General features: G+C 45.5%; 1 protein-coding gene, 1 long non-coding RNA gene and 1 pseudogene across 2 annotated transcripts in view; 2 read left to right on the top strand and 1 right to left on the bottom strand.

Annotated features, from left to right (window-relative positions):
* The window catches only part of LOC139240927 (histone-lysine N-methyltransferase PRDM9-like), a 46,109-nt gene extending 43,094 nt beyond the window's left edge, over window positions 1–3,015 (top strand). The window contains exons 7-8 of the mRNA XM_070869461.1: window positions 826–893; window positions 2,790–3,015. Coding sequence (XP_070725562.1) covers window positions 826–893; window positions 2,790–3,015 — 294 coding nt within the window. The remainder of the gene's footprint in view (window positions 1–825; window positions 894–2,789) is intronic.
* Window positions 1–8,963, top strand: part of LOC139240779 (zinc finger protein 420-like) — a 134,989-nt pseudogene extending 126,026 nt beyond the window's left edge.
* Window positions 8,964–13,221: 4,258 nt separating this feature from the next.
* LOC139240833 (uncharacterized) overlaps window positions 13,222–21,365 on the bottom strand; it is a 31,349-nt gene continuing 23,205 nt past the window's right edge. The window contains exons 3-4 of the long non-coding RNA XR_011588748.1: window positions 17,710–18,015; window positions 13,222–17,514 (exon numbers count right to left, since the gene is read on the bottom strand). This is a non-coding gene — a long non-coding RNA (uncharacterized lncRNA). The remainder of the gene's footprint in view (window positions 17,515–17,709; window positions 18,016–21,365) is intronic.

Raw genomic sequence — 21,365 nt, 5'->3', positions numbered from 1 at the left:
AGTCAAATTCGGAGGTCTGGCGACGGTCATTAAGACCAGTTTATGTGGAAAAAATGGTGGCTGCCTCACTACCGCTGGGTCCTGCAGGCACCACCATTTTGGGACGGTCAGTCGTGCTGCCGTTGACTGTGCTCGCTCCAGATATTTTGATAAGGCAGATGGTGGCGTCAGTGAGTGTGGAACGCTGATTTGTCTATTGCATTCTTACATTGATTCCCCACTCCTGTGTTTGAGGAACAGAGCCTGTTGGTAATGGATAGCCTTGTAGCTGTTACCATTTTAATCCAATGGCTTTGTACTGGAGCCAGGGTCAACTGAGAATGAGCCGACATTCCAGTCCCTTGTACTTTGTTCTAATTCAGGTATTCTCCTATTAAAGCTGTTCCAGGAGATTCCCAGAGCCTGCTGTCATTGTATTTATGGACAGAGGAGAGTCAGGCATCACTTCAACCAACTCTCATCGTTCCTAGTTTCAGAATGCATTGAACAGTATTTGCCAAATACACATCCTGTGCTCTGACAATACAGTAATTCAGGGGCCTTTGCGACTGTACAAAGCTTCCTGAAACTGTTCAGCTCCATTATTCTATCTTTGTAGCTGCAATGCCACAACATCTCAGTCCCAGCCATTTTGCTGATCAGAGCACACTGATGCAAAGGTATAATCACAGAAAACAGGTAAGGGGATGGTCAGTGAATACTAAAAGAAGTGGAGGGCAACTCTACAAGAATCTTGTAATATGTGTTAAGGCTGATCACAGGCTAAAATAAAGATAAAGTTGCTTTTAAAATTTTTATTCTTTTTATCAAAATACCTTTCTGCAGATCAGTAAATCCAACAAGAATTTTGAATACATTGATGCGAAGGATGAAGCAACATCAAATTGGATGAGGTGAGGCAAGACTGATACCATGTTGTGAGGATCACAAGACAGTAATGGATGAGGAACAACATTTGTCCTATTTCGTTTGATCATCCAGGACAATCTCCGCCCAACAGGCAGTCAGCCTCTCATTCTGGGTGGCTGTGACCAGGAAACCGAGTACAACATTTTAAATCAGCTCGAGGCGTTAAATTCAGCTGGATCTGGGAAACACACATTTCTGGGTCACTGCACCTCTCCGTCCCCATCACACCCTCCCCCTGCTCCCTCCCTGGAAATATCAGGGACATTGGGCAGTAAACTGCGTCCTCTCCGGATGTGTACGATGTGCACATGCGCCTGAAGAGACCCCGCAAGATCCAGGTTTAGGAACGTGATGCTCATGCACCTAAACCCCACACTTGCGATCTGTCAATGTTTCTGTTGACCGATCGCACGCATCCCGGGGAAGGGCCTTCGCGGGTCCTCCTGCCCAGCAACTGTCCTTAAAATTCTTATGCCTGGAAAAAGCAGATGTAAGACCTGATTTTACCAGTGTAAGGGTTTTAAAAGATAAAAACATTAAATGTTATCACTAATGTTTATATTTAAAACCCTGTCCATTAAGGCAAGTTTATTTTTAACCCCTTAAAACATTTTTTTAATGCAAAGAACAATCCTTTTTCTAAAATATTTAATTCAATTTCAATTAATTTTAAATATGTGAAGTGTTTATTGCAAATTTATGTATTGTGTTTCTGTGTTTTTGGGGGTATTCTCATTGATAGTAATGGGAGCTTGTACAAACGGAACTCACCATTACTATCAATGAGAATACTCTATTATCATTGGTGGTCCAGGCCCATGTGATCCCAGGTTGCCCGTACGCTCAGGGGATGCATGGGCCTCTACTCTGGGCTGCACATCTAGGCCTTGGATCGGAAGTGTTCATTCCTCCAGGACTACCAGGTACTTTCATTATAAAAAATTTGCTCGGAGGCATCCGCCCACGGGAAGCCCCCGACCGCAATTTCTGGCCTATTATTTTTCGCATCTGCACTGAAGTGATTGGTCTCCACTGAGTTACTGCTCCCCACAGCAAGTTGAAATTTGTCCACGGCTGGGGACATGTCCTGTCATTCTAAAACACTCTGCTTTTAACCTTTTGGCTAAGATCATGCGTAACTGACCTGACAGGGGAGTAGCCACCATGACCTCCGGGTGGTTCTCCCTGGCTCAGGAAGGTATATGCTTGCTTTTTTGGAAACAGGAGGTGGGTGGGGTGGCTTGACCCATCCACCTCCATGGCACGAACCTGGAGTACTTCCAGGAACGGTGCAGTGGCTCTAGGCCTTTTGGCTAAGAGCATTGGCGCAGAGTGATCCTTGGCGTGTGCAAGGTGACCTCTGGCGTTTGTGATTTGACAAAGAATTGGAACGATTGGCTACGAATTTAAAAAAAAAAACTATGCTTTTAATTCTGTAATCAATTCAAAATTTCAACTTATTTTTGTCTACTTAAAGGAAGAAAGACTTGCATTTATACAGCACCTTTTATGACTACCTGATGCCTCAAAGCACATTGCAGCCAATGAAGTACTTTTGGAGTGTAGTCACTGTTGTAATGTGGCAATCGCGACAGCCAACTTGCACACAGCCAATTCCACAAACAGCAATGTAATAATGATCAGATAATCTGTTTTTGTTACGTTGATTGAAGGATAAATATTGGCCAGGACACCAGGGATAACTCCCGAATCTTTTTCGAAATAGTGCCATGGATCTTTTATGTCCAATTAAGAGGGCAGAGAGGTTTATGTGCTCAAGTTCTTGGAGTGGGACTTGAACCCACAAACTTCTGATTCAGTGTGGTACCCACCGAGCCACAACTGACACTGTACTTAAGTATTTGTTTGTTATGTTCCAGATTTGATAACTGTGCCAGAAAGGAGGAGGAACAGAATCTTATTGCCTTTCAACACTGTGGCAAAATTTATTACCGGACCTGCAAGCCTGTTCCTCCTCGGTGCGAGCTGCTGGTCTGGTATGGTGATGAATATGCCAAGGAACTCGGTATCAAAAGAACCGCAATGTGCATGGGAAAACAAGAACCAAATAGTAAGGATTCTTACCAAAATCCAAACTGTAGCTAAAGTATCATTTTTTTTTGTTACAATCTCAAAGGTGATTGATAAAGTGCCACATAATAGACTTGTTAGCAAAATTGAAGCCCATGGGATCAAAGGGGCAGTGGTAGCATGGATTCAAAAATGGCTAACAGACAGAAAGCAAAGAGTAGTGCTGAATGGTTGTTTATCAGACTGGAGGGAAGTATACAATGTTATGCCCCAGGGGTCAGTATTAGGACCCCTGCTATTTTTGATGTATATTAACAATCTGGACTTGGGTACTGGGGGCATAATTTCAAAGTTTGCAGATGACACAAAGCATGAAAATGTAGTAAACAGTGAAGAGGATAGTAGAAGTGTTCAAGAAGACGTAGATAAACTGGTGAAATGGGAAGACATAGGGTAAATTAAATTTATTGTAGAGCAGTATGAAGATATGCATTTTGGAGAGCACATGAGCAGAGGCAATATAAATTAAATGATAAAATTGTAAAGTAGATGCAGGAACAAAGACCTGGGGATTCAAACACTCAAATTTTTGAAAGTGATAGGACATTAAGGCTATTAAAAAATGATATGAGACCCTAGGCTTTATCAACAGAGGCACAGAGTACAAATGCAAGGAGATTATGGTAATCCTGTAAAAAACACTTTCGACCACAGCTAGAGTACTGTGTCCAAATCTATGCACCACACTTTAGAAGGAATGTCAACATCTTGGAGAGGTTGCAAATGAGATTTACCAGAATCATAACTGGGATGGGAACCTTCAGCTATCTCAGAGCAAAGAATCTTCTGGGGAAGAGTGATCATAATATGATGGAATTTTGCCTTGGGTTCGAGAGTGAAATACTTAAATCTCAACTGGATGCTTTGGGGAAGAAAGGGGCACACGCTCCCCCCTTTCGATGGGTTTTACCGCAGCTGTGGTTCAGGTCGACTCTTTCGGGAAATTCCGCTGTTTTTTTAATTTGGTTTGATCCGGAGGTTGGTCATAATGGGGGGGGGCGATAAATACACCTGAAGGGAAAAACGTGGTGGTGACAGCAACTGAGTCGCGGAAGTAGGGTGCGGTGCCGATTCACCGATACGATGGCATTATCATGGCACTGCGTCACCACGGCTCTCCCCTTCACTTAAAGGGGAGCGCCTCTGCAATTTTTAAACTTGGGCCCACTGGGCTACCAGGGAGGGTTTTGGCCGGGCCAGCTGCCTGGCACCCTGTGGCAGCCTGGCCGAACCTGGTGGCATAATTGACGGGCCGACATGCCAGTTGGCCGACAAAATAAAACATGGTGACAGCGGCAGTGAGCCGTCCCCTTTAAGGGAAACTGCACGGCCGCTGCAAAAGGCCACAGCCTCAATGGACTACTGCCGGACAGGCCGAAGATTTTCCCAGGGGAATGTTGCGGTTGGGGGGGTTCGATGATGATGTGCTTCACACCGATCGGCAGCAGAGGAGCGGTAAGGGGGGGTGGATTGGGGCACCACTGGGAAAACACGGGAGGGCAACTGGGCCTTATTTCACCAAAAGTCGGCGGCCACTCCACGCTTCTGCATTGCCTCCGATTTGTGGTGGTAACAAGCCTTACGGAAAGGGACAATTTCATCTATTTTATAAGGGGCAAGTTGGCTAAGCTAGATTGGGAAATTAGATTACAAGGTATGATGGTCGATAAGCAGTAGCAAACATTTAAAGAAATATTCCAAAATGTTCAACAAATATACATCCATTGGTAAGTTCAAAACTCCTTTTGAAAAGTGATCCATCTGTGGTTAACTATTGAAGTTAAGGATAGTACTAGATTAAAAGAGGAGGCTTATAATGTTGTGAAGAATACTACTAAGCCTAAGGATTGGGAGAGCTTCAGAAATCAACAAAGGATGACCAAAAAATTGATAACTGCCCTGTTCTTCTAAGAAATCGTGCCCTAGGATCTTTGGGCTAAAAATTAATCAACCCTGCGCAACCCTGAACTTTGACTTCCAGAAGCCACAGAGGATAGATCTCCCCAGAAACCAACAAGTGTCAGCTGAACTCCCTTACCCCAGTGCAAGTTATGCCTCCCCCAGCCAAAGTCCCTTGCCTCCAGCGAAAGTACATGACCCCCTTCCCCCCGCCTTAGATGGGGTATTGTGTGTGGATTGTTAACAGGTTTATTGAGTATGAACTGAATAGTGACAGTATCATAACTTCTGGATTGGAGGCACCTCTCTCCCCTCCGATCCCCCCGTCACTTTCTTCCCCCACCCCCCTCTCGCACTCCCCTCCCCTTCAGGCTCTCTCATCCTACTTTTCAGCTTAAGAAAGAATTGCATCATATCGTGCTTTTGATGTGCTCGGGATATCCCAAAGTTCCTTAGAGGCAATGACTTACTTTTAGAAGTGCAATCGCTGTTGTTATGTCGGCAAATTCAGCAGCACAGTTTGCACACAGCAAGATCCCACAAACAGCAATGAGATAAATGGTCTGGTGATGGGATTGTTCTCGTCCAACTTAACAGGCAGACAAGAATGAAAGACTTGCATTTATATAGTGCCCTTCACGACCAGCGGACATCTCAAAGCATTTTACAGCCAATGAAGTACTTTTGGAGAGTAGTCACTGCTGTAATGTGGCAGCCAACTTGTGCACAGCAAGCTCCCACAAACAGCAATGTGATAATGACCAGATATTCTGTTTTTGTTTTGTGATTGAGGGCTAAATATTGGCCAGGACACAAGGACAAAGTTTTGCATGGTTTGAAAGATGACACCTCTGACAGTGCCGCACTCCCTCAGTACAGCAAATGTTGCAAATGTCTGAAACTTCTGCCCCTATTGTTTCAGGCGGCAGCTGTTTATGATTCTGCCATCCCCATTTGCAACATTTAATCGTTCCTGCCTTCCACCCGATCACAGACCGTCCCTTTTGTTCTTTCCTCCCCTCCCCACTTTCCCTGCCTCTGCACCTGCTTCAAACCTGTTACATCTCTGACATTTCCAGTTCTGATAAAGGGTCTCAGACCTGAAACGTTAACTGATTCTCTCACCACAGATGCTGCCTGGCCTGCTGAGTGTTTGTTGCATTTTCTATTTTTGTCCCCTCTCTCATTCTCCCTTCCACACCTTGGTCCTGTCATTCCCCCATTCTCTAACCTTACTTGACTTGAGACTGCCCAATGCCAGGGAAAATCAACTACTTATTATAGAGTTAGTATCCATTTTATGGGTTTTATAAATGTAAATATTTTTTGAATATTGATGTTATTAGAAAACTTAGTTGGAGTCGCTCAAGCTGAATAATTGAGCATTTATAAAGATACAATGAGCATCATTGCACTGTTGGGGTCACTGGTAACTCCCAGCCAGCTCCCCTGCTTTTTTATTCAACACTTGCTGTTTAATTTTCTTTTCCCCGTTTTAACAAAGCTGATTTTCACACTGGTTTATAACAATTCTTAAAATATTATTGATGTATACCTTGTTCCTTGGAGGATTTCACAGAATGAATACATGAACCATGAAACATTAGACAGTAATATTTAAATGGACAATCCCTATTGATGATCCCCCACCACTTCCACAGGAGGAGGCTCTAAATTCAGAAAATTAACATCTTAAGAGCCCCGCTTTTAATACTGAAATAATCATGAGTTGTACTTCCAAAAGAAACTTCGAGATGTTTCATTACATTGACAATTTCTCTTTCTTCCTTCTCCAGCAGGACAACAAGTGCACCGAGATGAGTGCTATCCTTGCCCTCATTGCAATGTTGCATTTACATCTGCACGTTTTCTCCAGAAGCACATCAGAAGACATCCTGAATCCGGTGGGCAGATTTCAGCTGGACAATCTTCTCCACCGAGCACAAAATATATTTTTCAACAGGAAAGTGGGCAGCGATCATTCAGACAATCTGTCCAAACCAGAGAATATAAAAAATCAGGAGATCTTCACCTACACCAGCGGATCCACACAGGAGAGAGGCCGCATAAATGTACGGAATGTGGAAAGAGTTTCACACAGGCAAGGGACCTCCATAAACACCAGCGGATCCACACAGGAGAGAGGCCGTTTAAATGTACGGAATGTGGAAAGAGTTTCACAGTGTCAAGTAACCTCTATACACACCAGCGGATCCACACAGGAGAGAGGCCGTATAAATGCACTGAATGTGGAGCGAGTTTCACAATGTCAAGTAACCTCTATATACACCAGCGGATCCACACAGGAGAGAGGCCGTATAAATGTACGGAATGTGGAAAGAGTTTCACACAGGCAGGGGACCTCCATACACACCAGCGGATCCACACAGGAGAGAAGCCATATAAATGTACGGAATGTGGAAAGAGTTTCACAGTGTCAGGGCACCTCCATAGACACCAGCGGATCCACACAGGAGATAGGCCGTATAAATGTACTGAATGTGGAAAGAGTTTCACACGGGCAGGGACCCTCCAGACACACTAGCAGATCCACACAGGAGAGAGGCCATATAAATGTAGAGAACAGTAACCAATTTATAATTTTACTGAGTTAGAATTTTTCTTGCTATTTGAATGGCCTTCAATAATCACTTGTTATCTCAAACATTACTCATATTTATACTTCTTACCTTTCACTCTTTATGATAATATTTGTGTGGATGAAGATTGAATATAAGGGTACATTCCATGATTCCTCACTGACAGTGAGGGTTGGCGATTTGGGGCTGTGTTGTTGTAGTCTAATGTTTGACCCTCTCGCTCTAAAATTGTATCTTCCACTGGGATTTCAAAATGTTCCCTCTGCTATAAACTGCAGCATCTGCAGAATGTGTTTAATCTCTGAGAGTCTTTGTCCCACCGAGTTATCATAGCCCCTTTATTCTGATGGTGACAGATCGCTGGGATCGATGCTGTCTTTCTGCAGACTGGTGAGATCTGTGTTGGTAAAGATGCCCATCACAATATATACTGTGGCCAAAATTCATCCCCGTCGGAAATGGCTCGCACCTCCCGTTTTTGTCGTGTTTTCCGATGGATGCGGTGGCCCATCTTGCGAATTTCACCTCTTTGTTGTTTTTTTTCGAGGGGGGCAGAAGTCGGTCATAATGGGGCTGGAAGTCGGGGTGCGAAGGGAGTCTCCACTACTGACAGTCATCAGCACCGGGCTGTGCGTCACAACATCTCTCTCCTTCAGTGAAAGGGGAGACCACTGCGAGCTTTGCATCTTTTTAAGTTGGGTCCACTGGGCCCACCAGGGAGGGTTTCGGCCTGGTCAGTGGCCTGGTGCCCAAGAGCGGGTGCAAGGTCGCCTGTTGGCGGGCCGGCCGAACCCGGGGGCACAATTTTCGGACCGATCTAGCAGTCGGCCGGGAAAAAAAATAAGATGGCAGCCGTGGCAGTGTGTCCTCCCCTTTAATGTTGGCCATGTTGCCATTTGAAACACAGTGCACTGACAGAAAAAGCTGTCAAAGACACCGACCCGGGGCTGGAAGACTCTCTCACCTGAATTTTGTTTCCGGGGCGGGACATCGGCGTTGCGCACTTGGAGGCTTTGGCAGCCGCGGGGCGGAAGTGGGGGGAGCGGGACGGATATGGTCACTGCTGGAAAAAGCCCAAGGAGAATTTTGCGAGCGGTGACCAATCGACCAAAAATCGGCGGTCATTCGACACCGACACGTGGCCGTCACTTTCCAGCGGACAGAGGCCTTATCGAGCGGCTGAATTTCAGCCCCACTCTGGAAACAATGTTTCAGTCGCTATATTTATTAACAATGAGAGTTCGTGATGATATGTTCAGTAAAATGCTGTTATTGTAATTTTCAAACTTTTAGAAAGTGACGAGAAAAGATTAAGCAGAAGCTGAATTTGAAAAGTTGGATGTGTTGAAACGTGTAATTTATTTGACACAGGCTCGACAGGCTGAAATGTGCTTTAGTTTGTATTATTCTGTATTGTATTTAAAATGTTTCCATGCAAACTGATTGATCTGTGTCTACATTGTCCCAGCAAAATCTGTGTTGTACAGTGTTATTCAAACATTATTAAACAAGCAAATTGTGATCAGATTAATTGTCATTGAGCAGTTTATTTAACGCTAATATACTTTAGCCTCTAGCCGGCTATAGATAGCGGTCGAGGACACAAAATTGTGCTTTGTAAGTCTGAGGCGGTGTTAAAGCGATGAGACGGTTGTGTAATACAACGGCAGGAAAGGATTTACCGTCCGAATAAACTCCGAAAGATCAATGCAACTTAAGGGCCTCCGATATCATGTTAACCGAAAGTGAAAGGTGAGTGATTTTTTCCTCCAGTGCCCCCTATAAAAGGGGAGGGGGACACTAAAAGCACCGGCAATTAAAACAAATTAAACTTTAAAACGTAAAATCAAATTAAAATTTGGTTGCCGGGCGTGATGATGCACTCCAGTCCCTCCGGTGCCCACCTCTCGCGGAAGGCAGCGAGCGTACCGGTGGACACCGCGTGCTCCATCTCCAAGGACACCCTGGACCAGATGTAAGAGTGGAAGAGAGGCAGGCAGTCAGGTTGAACGACCCCCTCGACCGCCCGCTGCCTGGACCGGCTGATGGCACCCTTGGCCGTGCCCAGGAGCAGTCCTACGAGGAGGCCCTCGGACCTACCCGCTCCCCTCCGCACAGGGTGCCCAAAGATCAGGAGAGTGGGACTGAAGTGCAGCCAGAATTTCAGGAGCAGCCCCTTTAAATAATGAAACAGGGGCTGCAACCTCGTGCATTCCATAAAAACATGGAACACGGACTCCTCCAGACCGCAGAAATTGCAGGCGGCCTGGGAGTCCATGAACTGGCTTAAAAATTTGTTGCACGGTACTGCTCCGTGCACCACCCTCCAGGCCAAGTCCCCGATGAATAGTGGGAGGACTCTCGCATAGAGTGCCCTCCATCGGGGACCCCCGCCTCCTCCGGACGGCAAGATGGTACGCCATGGCGTGTCCGGACGGCCGGCGAGGATGGCAAAGTTGAGAGTGTGCAGGAGCAGCCCGTACAGGAAACCCCTCCGCGCGGAACTGAAAGGCACGGAGGGGATTTCCCCGAGGCGGCTCAAGTTGTGAGGTGCCGGCCCCCGAGGGAGGTTCCGGGGTTTGGCGTCAATGAGGAATTCCGTCCGGACGGGGGTCAGTTCGGACGGGATCTCCCCACGTGCTTGAGCCTCCTCGATGCACCTAACAGAGTCAGGGCCCAAAGCTGTTTTTAGCGACTCGATGGCTTCGGCCGCGCGGCGGACGTTGGCTGAATTTAGGCGCCGCGTTCCGCATCCAGAGGTGGGCACTGACATTATCTGCCTATGATTATGTCAATCACCATAGACCAGGCACCGACAATTGCGTTGATGCATTGAGTCGGTTACCGTTGCCCACACCGGAGGTGGAAACGCCAATGCCCGCAGAGCTACTCTTGGTCATGGATGCCTTTGAGAGTGAAGGGTCGCCTGTCACTGCTCAACAAGTTAAGACCTGGACCTGCCAGGATCCGACCCTATCGGTTGTAAAACGGAAATGGGTGATGAAACCAAACCATACAGCCATTGCAAGGATGAGCTTTCCATCCAGTCCGACTGTTTACTGTGGGGTAATCGTGTTGAAATGCCCAAAAAAGGCATGGCGAGATTTGTACGGGAGTTACATAGTACGTATCCCGGTATTGTCATGATGAAGGCCATCGTCAGGTCCCATGTTTGGTGGCCTCGCATTGACTCAGACTTAGAGTCATGCATGCATCAGTGCAGCACATGTATGCAGTTAAGCACTGCTCCAAAGGAAGTTCTGCTCAGTCTGTGGTCATGGCCATCCAAACCGTGGTCGAGAATCCACATTGACTTTGCGGGCCCCTTCCTCGGTAAAATGTTTTTTGTGGTGGTGGATGCATACTCCAAATGGATAGAATGTGTGATCATGACATCCAGCACTTCCACTGCCACCGTTGAGAACCTGAGAGCCATGTTTGCCACACATAGTCTGCCAGACATCATTGTCAGCGACAACGGACCGTGTTTCACGAGCCTGGAGTTTCAAGAGTTCGTGAAATGCAATGGCATAAAACATGTGAGGTCAGCCCCGTTCAAACCCGCGTCCAATGGTCAAGCGGAGCGGGAAGTTTAAACCATCAAGCAGAGCCTGAAACGCATAACTCATGGTTCCTTGCAGTCATGCCTGTCACGCTCTGCTCAGTTACAGGACAAGGCCACACACGCTCACTGGGGTCCCGCCTGCGGAATTACTGATGAAGAGGCCTCAAATCCAGGCTCTCTCTCGTCCATCCTGACCTTAACGATCATGTTGAAACCCGACGTCAACGCCAGCGGTGGTATCACGACCGCACCGCAGTGTCACGTGATATATCTGTAAACGATCCAGTGTATGTACTTAACCATGGTCAAGGCCCAAGTGGCTCCTGGGCAATGTTATGGATAAGGAGGGTAACTGGGTGCATATGGTTAAGCTCAAAAATGGGCAGATGTGCAGGAAACACATTGATCAAATCAAGCTAAGACACAATGACGAACCGGAACAGTTGGAAGAAGACACCGTGTACTTAGACGACCAACCAACTCATGTCCAGCCATCAGAAGTACCCACTGTGGTCAATGCCCAGCCCCAAGTCGTGAGAGACTCGGAAAGAACTGGGGTTGTACTGAGACGGTCAACCAGGAAACGAAGGGCTCCGGTCAGTCTGAACTTGTAATATGGACTTGTGCCAAGAACTGGCGGGGGAATGATGTAATGTATGTACAAAAGGTCTACCCTCCACCAGAGGGCACTACCATCGGAGGTCCTAGGGCCATAGGTAAACTCGTGCTGGGCTCGGTATATAACCTGAACTTCACTTCTGGAAGCCATTAAAGATTGACCAGGTCACACCTAGTCACTGGCTCACAGTACGGAATTCATTGTATCATTTCAGACACCAGTTTCCTCTGATGATTTAAGGTGTGTACCACAGATAAGATAACTCTAGTTGAGGAGGGGGAGGGTCTGCTGCAAAAGCCTCTACAGATCAGAAGGCTCCACAGAAAGGTACCTGAACCCTGGGCGGGTTGTGACTTCATGAGCCTACAATGGTGGGGAAGCAAATGTTCTCCTTCTCCCAATTGGGGAATATTGTGGCTCCTGTCCAATGTAAGCATAATGCTGGGGATGGGGATTATAAACACACTGCTCAGTTATTTCACCTCAGTCAGAGATCTGTGGTGAGTAGAGCATTCTGATCAGGCCCCAAGATCCCATCTCTAAATTCCTGAGTGTAGGAGAGCAAGGATCTATGGCAGCTGCATCCTTGACTTGATTCCCCACTCCTGTGTTTGAGGAACAGGGCCTGTTGATAATGGATGGCCTCATAGCCGTTAAAATTTTAATCCGATGACTTGTACTGGGGCCAGGGTCAACTGAGAATGAGCCTACATTCCAGTCCCTTGTACTTTGTTCATAGTCTGATTGATCCAGTCCTGCTGCTCTAATTCAGGTATTCTCCTATTAAAGCCGTTCCAGGAGATTCCCAGAGCCTGCTGTCATTGTATTTATGGACAGAGGAGAGTCCGGCATCACCTCAACCAACTCTCATCGTTCCTAGTTTCAGAATGCATTGAACAGTATTTGCCAAATACACATCCTGTGCTCTGACAATACAGTAATTCAGGGGCCTTTCCCGACTGTACAAAGCTTCCTGAAACTGTTCAGCCCCATTATTCTATTTTTGTAGCTGCAATGCCACAACATCTCAGTCCCAGCCATTTTGCTGATCAGAGCACCCTGATGCAAAGGTATAATCACAGAGAACAGGTAAGGGGATGGTCAGTGAATACTAAAAGAAGTGGGAGGCCACTGTGCAAGAATCTCGTAATACGTGTTAAGGCTGATCACAGGCTAAAGTAAAGATAAAATTGCTTTAAAATTTTTAATAATCCTGTTGTTTTATCAAAATACCTTTCTGCAGATCAGTAAATCCAACAAGGATTTTGAATACATTGATGCGAAGGATGAATCTACATCCAATTAGATGAGGTGAGACAAGACTGATAGCATATTGTGAGGATCACAAGACAGTAATGGATGAGGAACCTCATTTGTCCCATTTCAGTTGATCATCCAGGACAATATCCCACCCAATGTTTAATCAGCTCTAGTCATTAAATTCAGCAGGAACTCCGGGAAACCCATATCTCCAGGTCACTACACCTCCCCCATCCCTGTCACACCCTCCCCCCACTCCCTCCCTGGAAATATCGGGGACATTATCTTTCGTATCTACACCGACGTTATTGGTCTTCACTGAGTGTCCGCTCCTGACAGCATGTTTAAAGTTGAATTTTGTCCTCGACTGGGGACATGTCCTGTCATTCTAACACGCTTATACTAAGATGCTTTTCATTCTGTATTAATTTCAGTTTTAACTTATTTTTGGCCAGTTAAGTATTTGTTTGTTATGTTCCAGATTTGTTACCTGTGCCAGAAAGGAGCAGGAACAGAACCTTGTTGCCTTTCAGCACTACGGCAAAATGTATTACCGGACCTGCAAGCCTGTTCCTCCTCGGTGCGAGCTGCTGGTCTGGTATGGTGATGAATATGCCAAGGAACTCGGTATCAAAAGGACCGTAATGTGCATGGCAAAACAAGAACCAAAACGTAAGGATTCTGACCAAAATCCAAACTGTAGCCAAAGTATCATTTGTTTTCTGTTACAATCTCAAAGGTGATTGATAAAGTGCCACATAATAGACTTGTTTGCAAAATTGAAGCTCATGGGATCAAAGGGGCAATGGTTGCATGGATTCAAAAATGGCTAAGAGACAGAAAGCAGAGAGTAGTGCTGAATGGTTGTTTATCAGACTGGAGGGAAGTATACGGTGTTATCCCTTAGGGGTCAGTATTAGGACCCTTGCTCTATTTGATGTATATTAACGATCTGGGCTTGGGTATTGGGGGCATAATTTCAAAGTTTGCAGATGACACAAAGTTTGAAAATGTAGTAAACAGTGAAGAGGATAGTCGAAGTGTTCAGGAAGGTGTAGATGAACTGTAAATGGAAATGACAGGATAATCAACAGTTGCCATGGGAAAGAAAAAAAACCAGAAAAAAATAGGGGGAGGGTTGACGGTCTGAAAATGTTGAACTCGATGTTGAGTCCAGAAGGCTGTAAAGTGTGTAAACGAAAGATGTTCCTCAAGCTTACATTGAGCTTCATTGGAACAGTGTAAGAGGCCGAGGACGGAGAGGTCAGAGTGGGAGTGGAGCAGAGAATTAAAGTGTCAGGTGACCAGAAGCTCAGAGTCATGCTTCAGTCTGAACAGGGGTGTTCTGCAAAGTGGTCACCCAGTCTGTGATTGGTCTCCCAGTGTAGAGGCGGCCACATTGTGTGCAGCGAATACAGTATACTAAACTGAAAGAGTACAAGTCAATCGCTGTTCCACCTGGAATGAGAGGTTGGCGCCCTGGACAGTGGGAAGGGAGCGGGTAAAAGAGAAGACGTTGCATCTCCTGTGCTTGCACAGGAATGTGCCGTGGGAAGGGGAGTGGGTGCTGGGGGTGATTGCGGAGCGGACCAGTGTGTTGTGGAGGAAGTGGTCCCTTCGGAATGCTGAAAGGGGAGGGTCGAGGAAGATGTGTTTGGTGGTGGGATCACGCTGGAGGTGGCGGAAATGGAGCAGGATGATCCATTGAATGTGGACGCTGGTGGGGTAAAAGGTGAGGACAAGGGGAACCCGATCGTGGTTCTGGGAGGGAGGGGAAGGGCTTAGAGCAGAATTGCGGGAAATAGAATGGACACGGTCGAGGGCCATGTCAACCATGTTAGAGAAGAAGCCTCGGTTGAGGAAAAAGAAAAACATATCAGAAGCACTGATACGGAAAGTGGTGTCAGAACAGTTGGTGTCCTCAGAGCAGAGAAGGTTAAGGGGAATATTACGAGAGTTATTCAAACGTATGTGGGTTTTGATCGTAGATAGAGAGAAATTGCTTCCACTGGCAGGAGTGTCGATAACCAGAGGACACGGGGAATAGACAAAAAAGGTCATGGTAGATGAGGAAAAATCTTTGAGTTGTTAGGACCGGTAACGGACTGCCTGACAGGGTGGTGGAAGCAACTTCAATAGTAACTTTCAGAAGGAAATTGGATATATACTTGAAAAGGAAAAAATTGCAGGGCTATGGGGAAGAGTAGGGAAGTGGGATTGATTGGATAGCTCTGCAAAGAGCCAGCACAGACATGATGGCCCAAATGGCCTCCTACTGTGCTATGTGATTCTATGATCATTGACTGACTGTGACTTTTATATTGTAATAGGGGATAGAGAGCAATGAAAGATTCAGGTGCAACTAAGTCTGTACAGGCTTTACTGGTTCCAGTATCCCTACCTGGACAGTCGGTGAGGCAGTATCATTGTCCTTCGTACTCTTGGACTGGGAAGGGGTGAATTCAGCAAGTGATCCCTCTCCTGATCCCTCTACAGTGACTCTTTGGTGTGTCAATTATCCTCAGTCGCTAGCATTGTTGTCTCTGAGACAAAGGATGTTCCCACAGAATAGGCACCGAGGTCAGGAACTGTTTCCTTATATATCATCCGTCTACTTTTCAGCTTAGAAAGAATTGCATCATGTTGCACTTTAGATGTGCTCAGGATATCCCAAAGTTCTTCAGAGGCAATGACTTACTTTTAGAAGTGCAATCACTGTTATTATATCGGCAAATTCAGCAGCACAGTTTGCACACAGCAAGATCCCACAAACAGCAATGAGATAAATGGTCTGGTGATGGGATTGTTCTCGTCCATCTTACCAGGCAAACAAGAAAGAAAATTTGCATTTATATAGTGCCTTTTACGACCACCAGACGTCTCAAAGCGCTTTACAGCTAATAGAGTACTTTTGGAGTGTAGTCACTGTTGTAATGTGGGAAACACATCCGCCAGCTTGTGCACAGCAAGCTCCCACAAACAGCAATGTGAGAATGACCAGATAATCTGTTTTCATTATGTTGATTGAGGGATAAACATTGGCCAGGACACAAGGACAAAGTTTTGCACGGTTTGGAAGATAACACCTGTGACAGTGTAGCACTCCCTCAGTGCAGTGTCAGTCTGGATTATGTGCTGAAGTATCTGGTGTGGGACATGAACCCTCAACCTCTGACTCGGAGGTGAGAATGCTCACGACTGAGCGAAGGCTGACAGAGGGTACCATATTTTCGGACACTGAAATACTGCCCCAACCCCCGCTCCTCGCTCATGTCGTGAGGTTTTCGCACATTGCCTCCAAAGTGGTATTTTCTACCAATCTGCCTGCTGAGGGAATGTGACACCCCCACCCCTACGAAGGCATTGTACCCCCCACACCCTGTCGAGGCAGTGTTACACCCACCCTCTCTCATTACAGTAGCAAAATACTACGGCTGCTGGAAACCGAAACAGAAACAGATAGTGCTGGAAGTTATGGTGTGAAACTTCTGCCCCTATTGTTTCAGCTGGCAGCTGTTTATGATTCTGCCATCCCCATTTGCAACATTTAATCGCTCCTGCCTTCCACCCGATCATAGACCGTCCCTTTTGTTCTTTCCTCCCTTCCCCCATTTCCCTGCCTCCGCACCTGCTTCAAACCTGTTACATCTCTGACATTTCCAGTTCTGACGAAGGGTCTCAGACCTGAAACGTTAACTGTTTCTCTCACCACAGATGCTGCCTGGCCTGCTGAGTGTTTGCAGCATTTTCTGTTTTTGTCCCCTCTCATTCTCCCTTCCACACCTTGGTCCTCTCATTCCCCCATTCTCTAACCTTGCTTGACTTGAGACTGCCCAATGCCAGGGAAAATCGAGTACTTATTATATAGTGAGAATCCATTTTATGGGTTTTATAAATATAAATATTTTTGAATATTGATGTTATTAGAAAACTTACTTGGAGTCGCTCAAGCTGAATAATTGAGCATTTATAAAGATACAATGAGCATCATTGCACTTTTGGGGTCACTGGTAACTCCCAGCCAGCTCCCCTGCTCTTTTATTCAACACTTGCTGTTTAATTTTCTTTCCCCTGTTTTAACAAAGCTGATTTTCACACTGGTTTATAACAATTCTTAAAAGGGTATTGATGTACACCTTGTTCCTTGGAGGATTTCACAGACTGAATACATGAACCGTGAAACATTAGACAGTAATCTTTAAATGGACATGCCCTATTAATGATCCCAAACCACTTCTTCCACAGGAGGCTCCAAATTCACCAAATTAACATCTTAAGAGCCCTGCTTTAATTCTGAAATAACCACGATTTGCATTTCCAAAAGAAACTTTGAAATGTTTCGATACACTGACAATTTCTCATTCTTCCTTCTCCAGCAGGGCAACAAGTGCACCGAGATGGGTGCCATCCTTGCCCTCATTGACATGTAGCTTTTTCTTCTGCACATTTTCTCCAGAAGCACATCAGAAGACATCCTGAATCCGGTGGGCAGATTTCAGCAGGACAATCTTCTCCACCGAGCACAAAATATCTTTTGCAACGGGAAAGTGGGCAGCGATCATTTACACAATCTGTCCAAAGCAGAGAATATAAAAAATCAGGAGCTCTTCACCGACACCAGCAGATCCACACAGGAGAGAGGCCGTATAAATGTACAGAACGGTAACTAATTTATAATTTTACTGATTTTGAATTTTTCTTTCTATTTGAATGGCCTTCAATAATCACTTGTTACCTCAAACATTACTCATATTTATACTTCTTACCTTTCACTCTTTATAATATTTGTGTGGATTAAGATGGAATATGAGGATAAATGCCATGAGGGTTGGAGATTTGGGGCTATGTTGTTGTAGTCTAATGTCTGACCCTCTTGCTCTGAAATTGTATCTTCCAATTGGGATTTCAAAATGTTCCCTCTGATATAAACTGCAGTATCTGCAGATTGTGTTTAATCTCCGAGAGTCTTTGTCCCACCGAGCTGTCACAGCCCCTTTATTCTGATGGTGAGAGATCGCTGGGATCGATGCTGTCTTTATGCAGTCTGGTTACATCTGTGTTGGTAAAGGTGCCTATCACAAAATATACTGTGTTAATAAATATAGCGACTGAAAAATTATGTTCCATGAGATTTCGTGAACAGATGTTCAGTAAAATGCTGTTATTGTAGTTTTCAAAGTTTAAGTGTCGACAAAAGTTTAAGCAGAAACTGAAGCTGAAAATTGAAAAGTTGGATGTGTTGAAACATATAATATCTTTGACAGATTCGAAAGTTGAAATGTGCTTTAATTTGTATTATTCTGTATTGTATTTAAAATATTTCCATACAAACTGACTGATCTGTGTCTACTTTGTTCCAGTAAAATCTATGTTGATATACCGTGTTATTCGAACATTATTAAACAAGCAAATTGTGATCTGATTAATTGTCATTGAGCAGCTTATTTAACTCTGATATATTTTACCCTCTAGCCAGTTATAGATAGCGGTCGAGGGCACAAAATTGTGCTTTGTAAGTCTGAGGCGGTGTTAAAGCGATGAGACGGTTGTGTAATACAACGGCAGGAAAGGATATACTGGACAATAATCACCAGCAGGAACTCTGTCTGATTTTGCCTATTGCAACCCAGGGGTCACTGGGCAGTAATCAGGAACAGGAACCCTGGATAATTTCCACTCTCTCCAACACAGGGGTCACTGGGCAGTGATCAGGAATAGGACCCCTGTCTGATCCCTCTGAACTGCCCCAACAAACACTCCATAGTACTCTACAGCACAGGTTAGATTCAGAGTAACATTCCCTTTGCACTGTTCCACCAATCCCTGCCAGGACAGGATTGCACAGTCGAGATACAGAGTCAAGCTTTCTCTACACTGTCCCATCAAACACTCCCAGGGCAGGTACAGGGGGTTAGATATCGAGTAAAGTTCTGTCCACACTGTCCCATCAAACACTCCCAGGACAGGTACAGCATGGGGTTAGATACAGAGTAAAGCTCCCTCTACACTGTCCCATCAAACACTCCCAGGACAGGTACAGGGGGTTAGATACAGAGTAAAGCTCCCTCTACACTGTCCCATCAAACACTCCCAGGGCAGGTACAGGGGGTTAGATACAGAGTAAAGCTCCCTCTACACTGTCCCATCAAACACTCCCAGGGCAGATACAGCATGGTTTGTGTTTAAAGTTCCCTCACACTATTTATGAAATCAGGTCTATTGATTATTAAATTTGATGTAAATGGAGAGGAGGGATAAGAACATAAGAAATAGGAGCAGGAGTCGACCATTTGGCCCCTCGAGCCTGCTCTGCCATTTAGTAAGATCATGGCAGATCTGACCTTGGGCTCAGCTCCATTTCCCTGCCCGTTCCCCATAAACCTTCACTTCCTTATCTTTCAAAAATCTGTCTATCTCCACCTGAAGTATATTCAATGACCCAGCCTCCACAGGTCTCTGGGGCAGAGAATTCCACAGATTTACAACCCTCTGAGAGAAGAAATTCCTCCTTATCTCAGTTCTAAATGAGTGACCCCTTATTCTTAAACTATGCCCCCTAGTTCTAGATTTCCCTTCGAGTGAAAACATCCTCTCTGCATATACCCTGTTGAGCCCCCTCATACGTTTCAATAAGATCACCTCTCATTCATCTAAATTCCAAAGGGTAGAGGCCCAACCTGCTCAACCTTTCTTCATAAGTCAACCCTTTCATCTCAGGAACCAACCAAGTGAACCTTCTTTGAACGGCCTCCATTGCAAGTATATCACTCCTTAAATAAGGAGACCAAAACTGTACACAGGACTCATAGGTGTGGCCTCACCAATACCCTGTACAGTTGTAGCAGGACTTCTCTGCTTTTATACTCCATCCCCCTTGCAATAAGGGCCAACATTTCATTTGCCTTCCTGATTACTTGCTGTACCTGCATACTAACTCTTTGTGTTTCATGCACAAGGCCTCCCAGGTCCCTCTGTACTGCAGCATTTTGTAATCTTCATTTATAGAATAATTTTATTTTTTATTTTTCCTGCCAAAGTGGGTAACCTCACACTTTCCCACATTATACTCCGTCTGCCAAGTGTTTGCCCACTCACTTAGCCTGTCTATATCCCTTTGCAGATTTTTTGAGTTCTCCTCACAATTTGCTTTCCCACCCATTTTTGTATCATCAGCAAACTTGCCTACATTACACTCAGTCCAAGTCATTAATATAGATTATAAATCCCTGTGGCACCCCACTCATTACCTTTTGCCAAACGGAAAATGACCCATTCATCCTGATTCTCTGTTTGCTGTTAGTTAGCCAATCCGTTATCCAGGCTAATATATTACCTCCAACCCTTATCTTGTGCAGTAACCTTTTTTGTGGCATCATATCGAATGCCTTCTGGAAATCCAAATACACCACATCCACTGGTTCCCCCTTATCCACCCTGCTTATTACATCCTCAAAGAACTCCAGCAAATTTGTCAAACATGATTTCCCTTTTATAAAACCATGCTGACTGTGCTTGATTGAATCATGCTTTTCCAAATGTCCCGCTATTGCTTCCTTGATAATGGACTCCAGCATTTTCCCAACGACAGATGTTAGGTTAACTGGTCTATAGTTTCCTGCTTTCTGTCTCTCTCCTTTTTTTAAATAGGACCATTACATTTATGGTTTTACAAGCTGCTGGGACCTCTCCAGAATCCAGAGAATTTTGTTAGATTACAACCAATGTACCCACGATCTCTGAAGCCACTTTTTTTAAGACCCTAGGATGCAGGCCATCAGGTTCAGGGGACTTGTCCGCCTTTAGTTTGAGGGGATTCCTGTATGGGCTGCTCTTGCACACTCTCCACTTTGCCATCCTCGTCTGCCATCTGGACACGCCACGGTGCACCACCTTGCCGTTCGGAGGAGATGGGGGTCTCCAATTGAGTGCTCGCTACGTGGGAGTCCTCCCTTTATTTATTGGAGACTTGGCCTGGAGGGTGTAACATGGGGCAGTCCCGTGCAATTGGTTTTTAAGTCCATGCATAGATTCCCAGGCCGCCTGTAATTTCTGTGGTCTGGAAGAAACTGTGTTCCATGTTGATGTGGACTGTGTCAGGTTGCAGCCCATGTTCCAATATTCTGGTTGCAATTAAGTCCCACGATCCTGATCATTGGGTATCCTGTGCGGCGGGGAGCGGGAAGGTCGGAAGGCCTCCTCGTAGGACTGCTCCTGGGCATGGCCAAGGTGACTATTAACCAGACTAGGCAGAGGGCGATCGAGGGGGTCGTTCTGCTCACCTGAACCCTCCCCCACACTATTTAATTTAATGCCCTTTCTATAGCCCTAGTTATTTGATTCACCAGGACACTGGTCCCAGCATGGGTTCAAGTGAAGCCTGTTCCAACGGAACAGCTCCCTCTTACCCCAGTACTGGTGCCAG

This window comes from Pristiophorus japonicus, chromosome X (genome assembly GCF_044704955.1).
Source record: "Pristiophorus japonicus isolate sPriJap1 chromosome X, sPriJap1.hap1, whole genome shotgun sequence".
Lineage (NCBI taxonomy): Eukaryota > Metazoa > Chordata > Chondrichthyes > Pristiophoridae > Pristiophorus > Pristiophorus japonicus.
The sequence above is the reverse complement of the archived record's forward strand: the minus strand, read 5'-3'. Positions and strand labels throughout refer to the sequence as shown.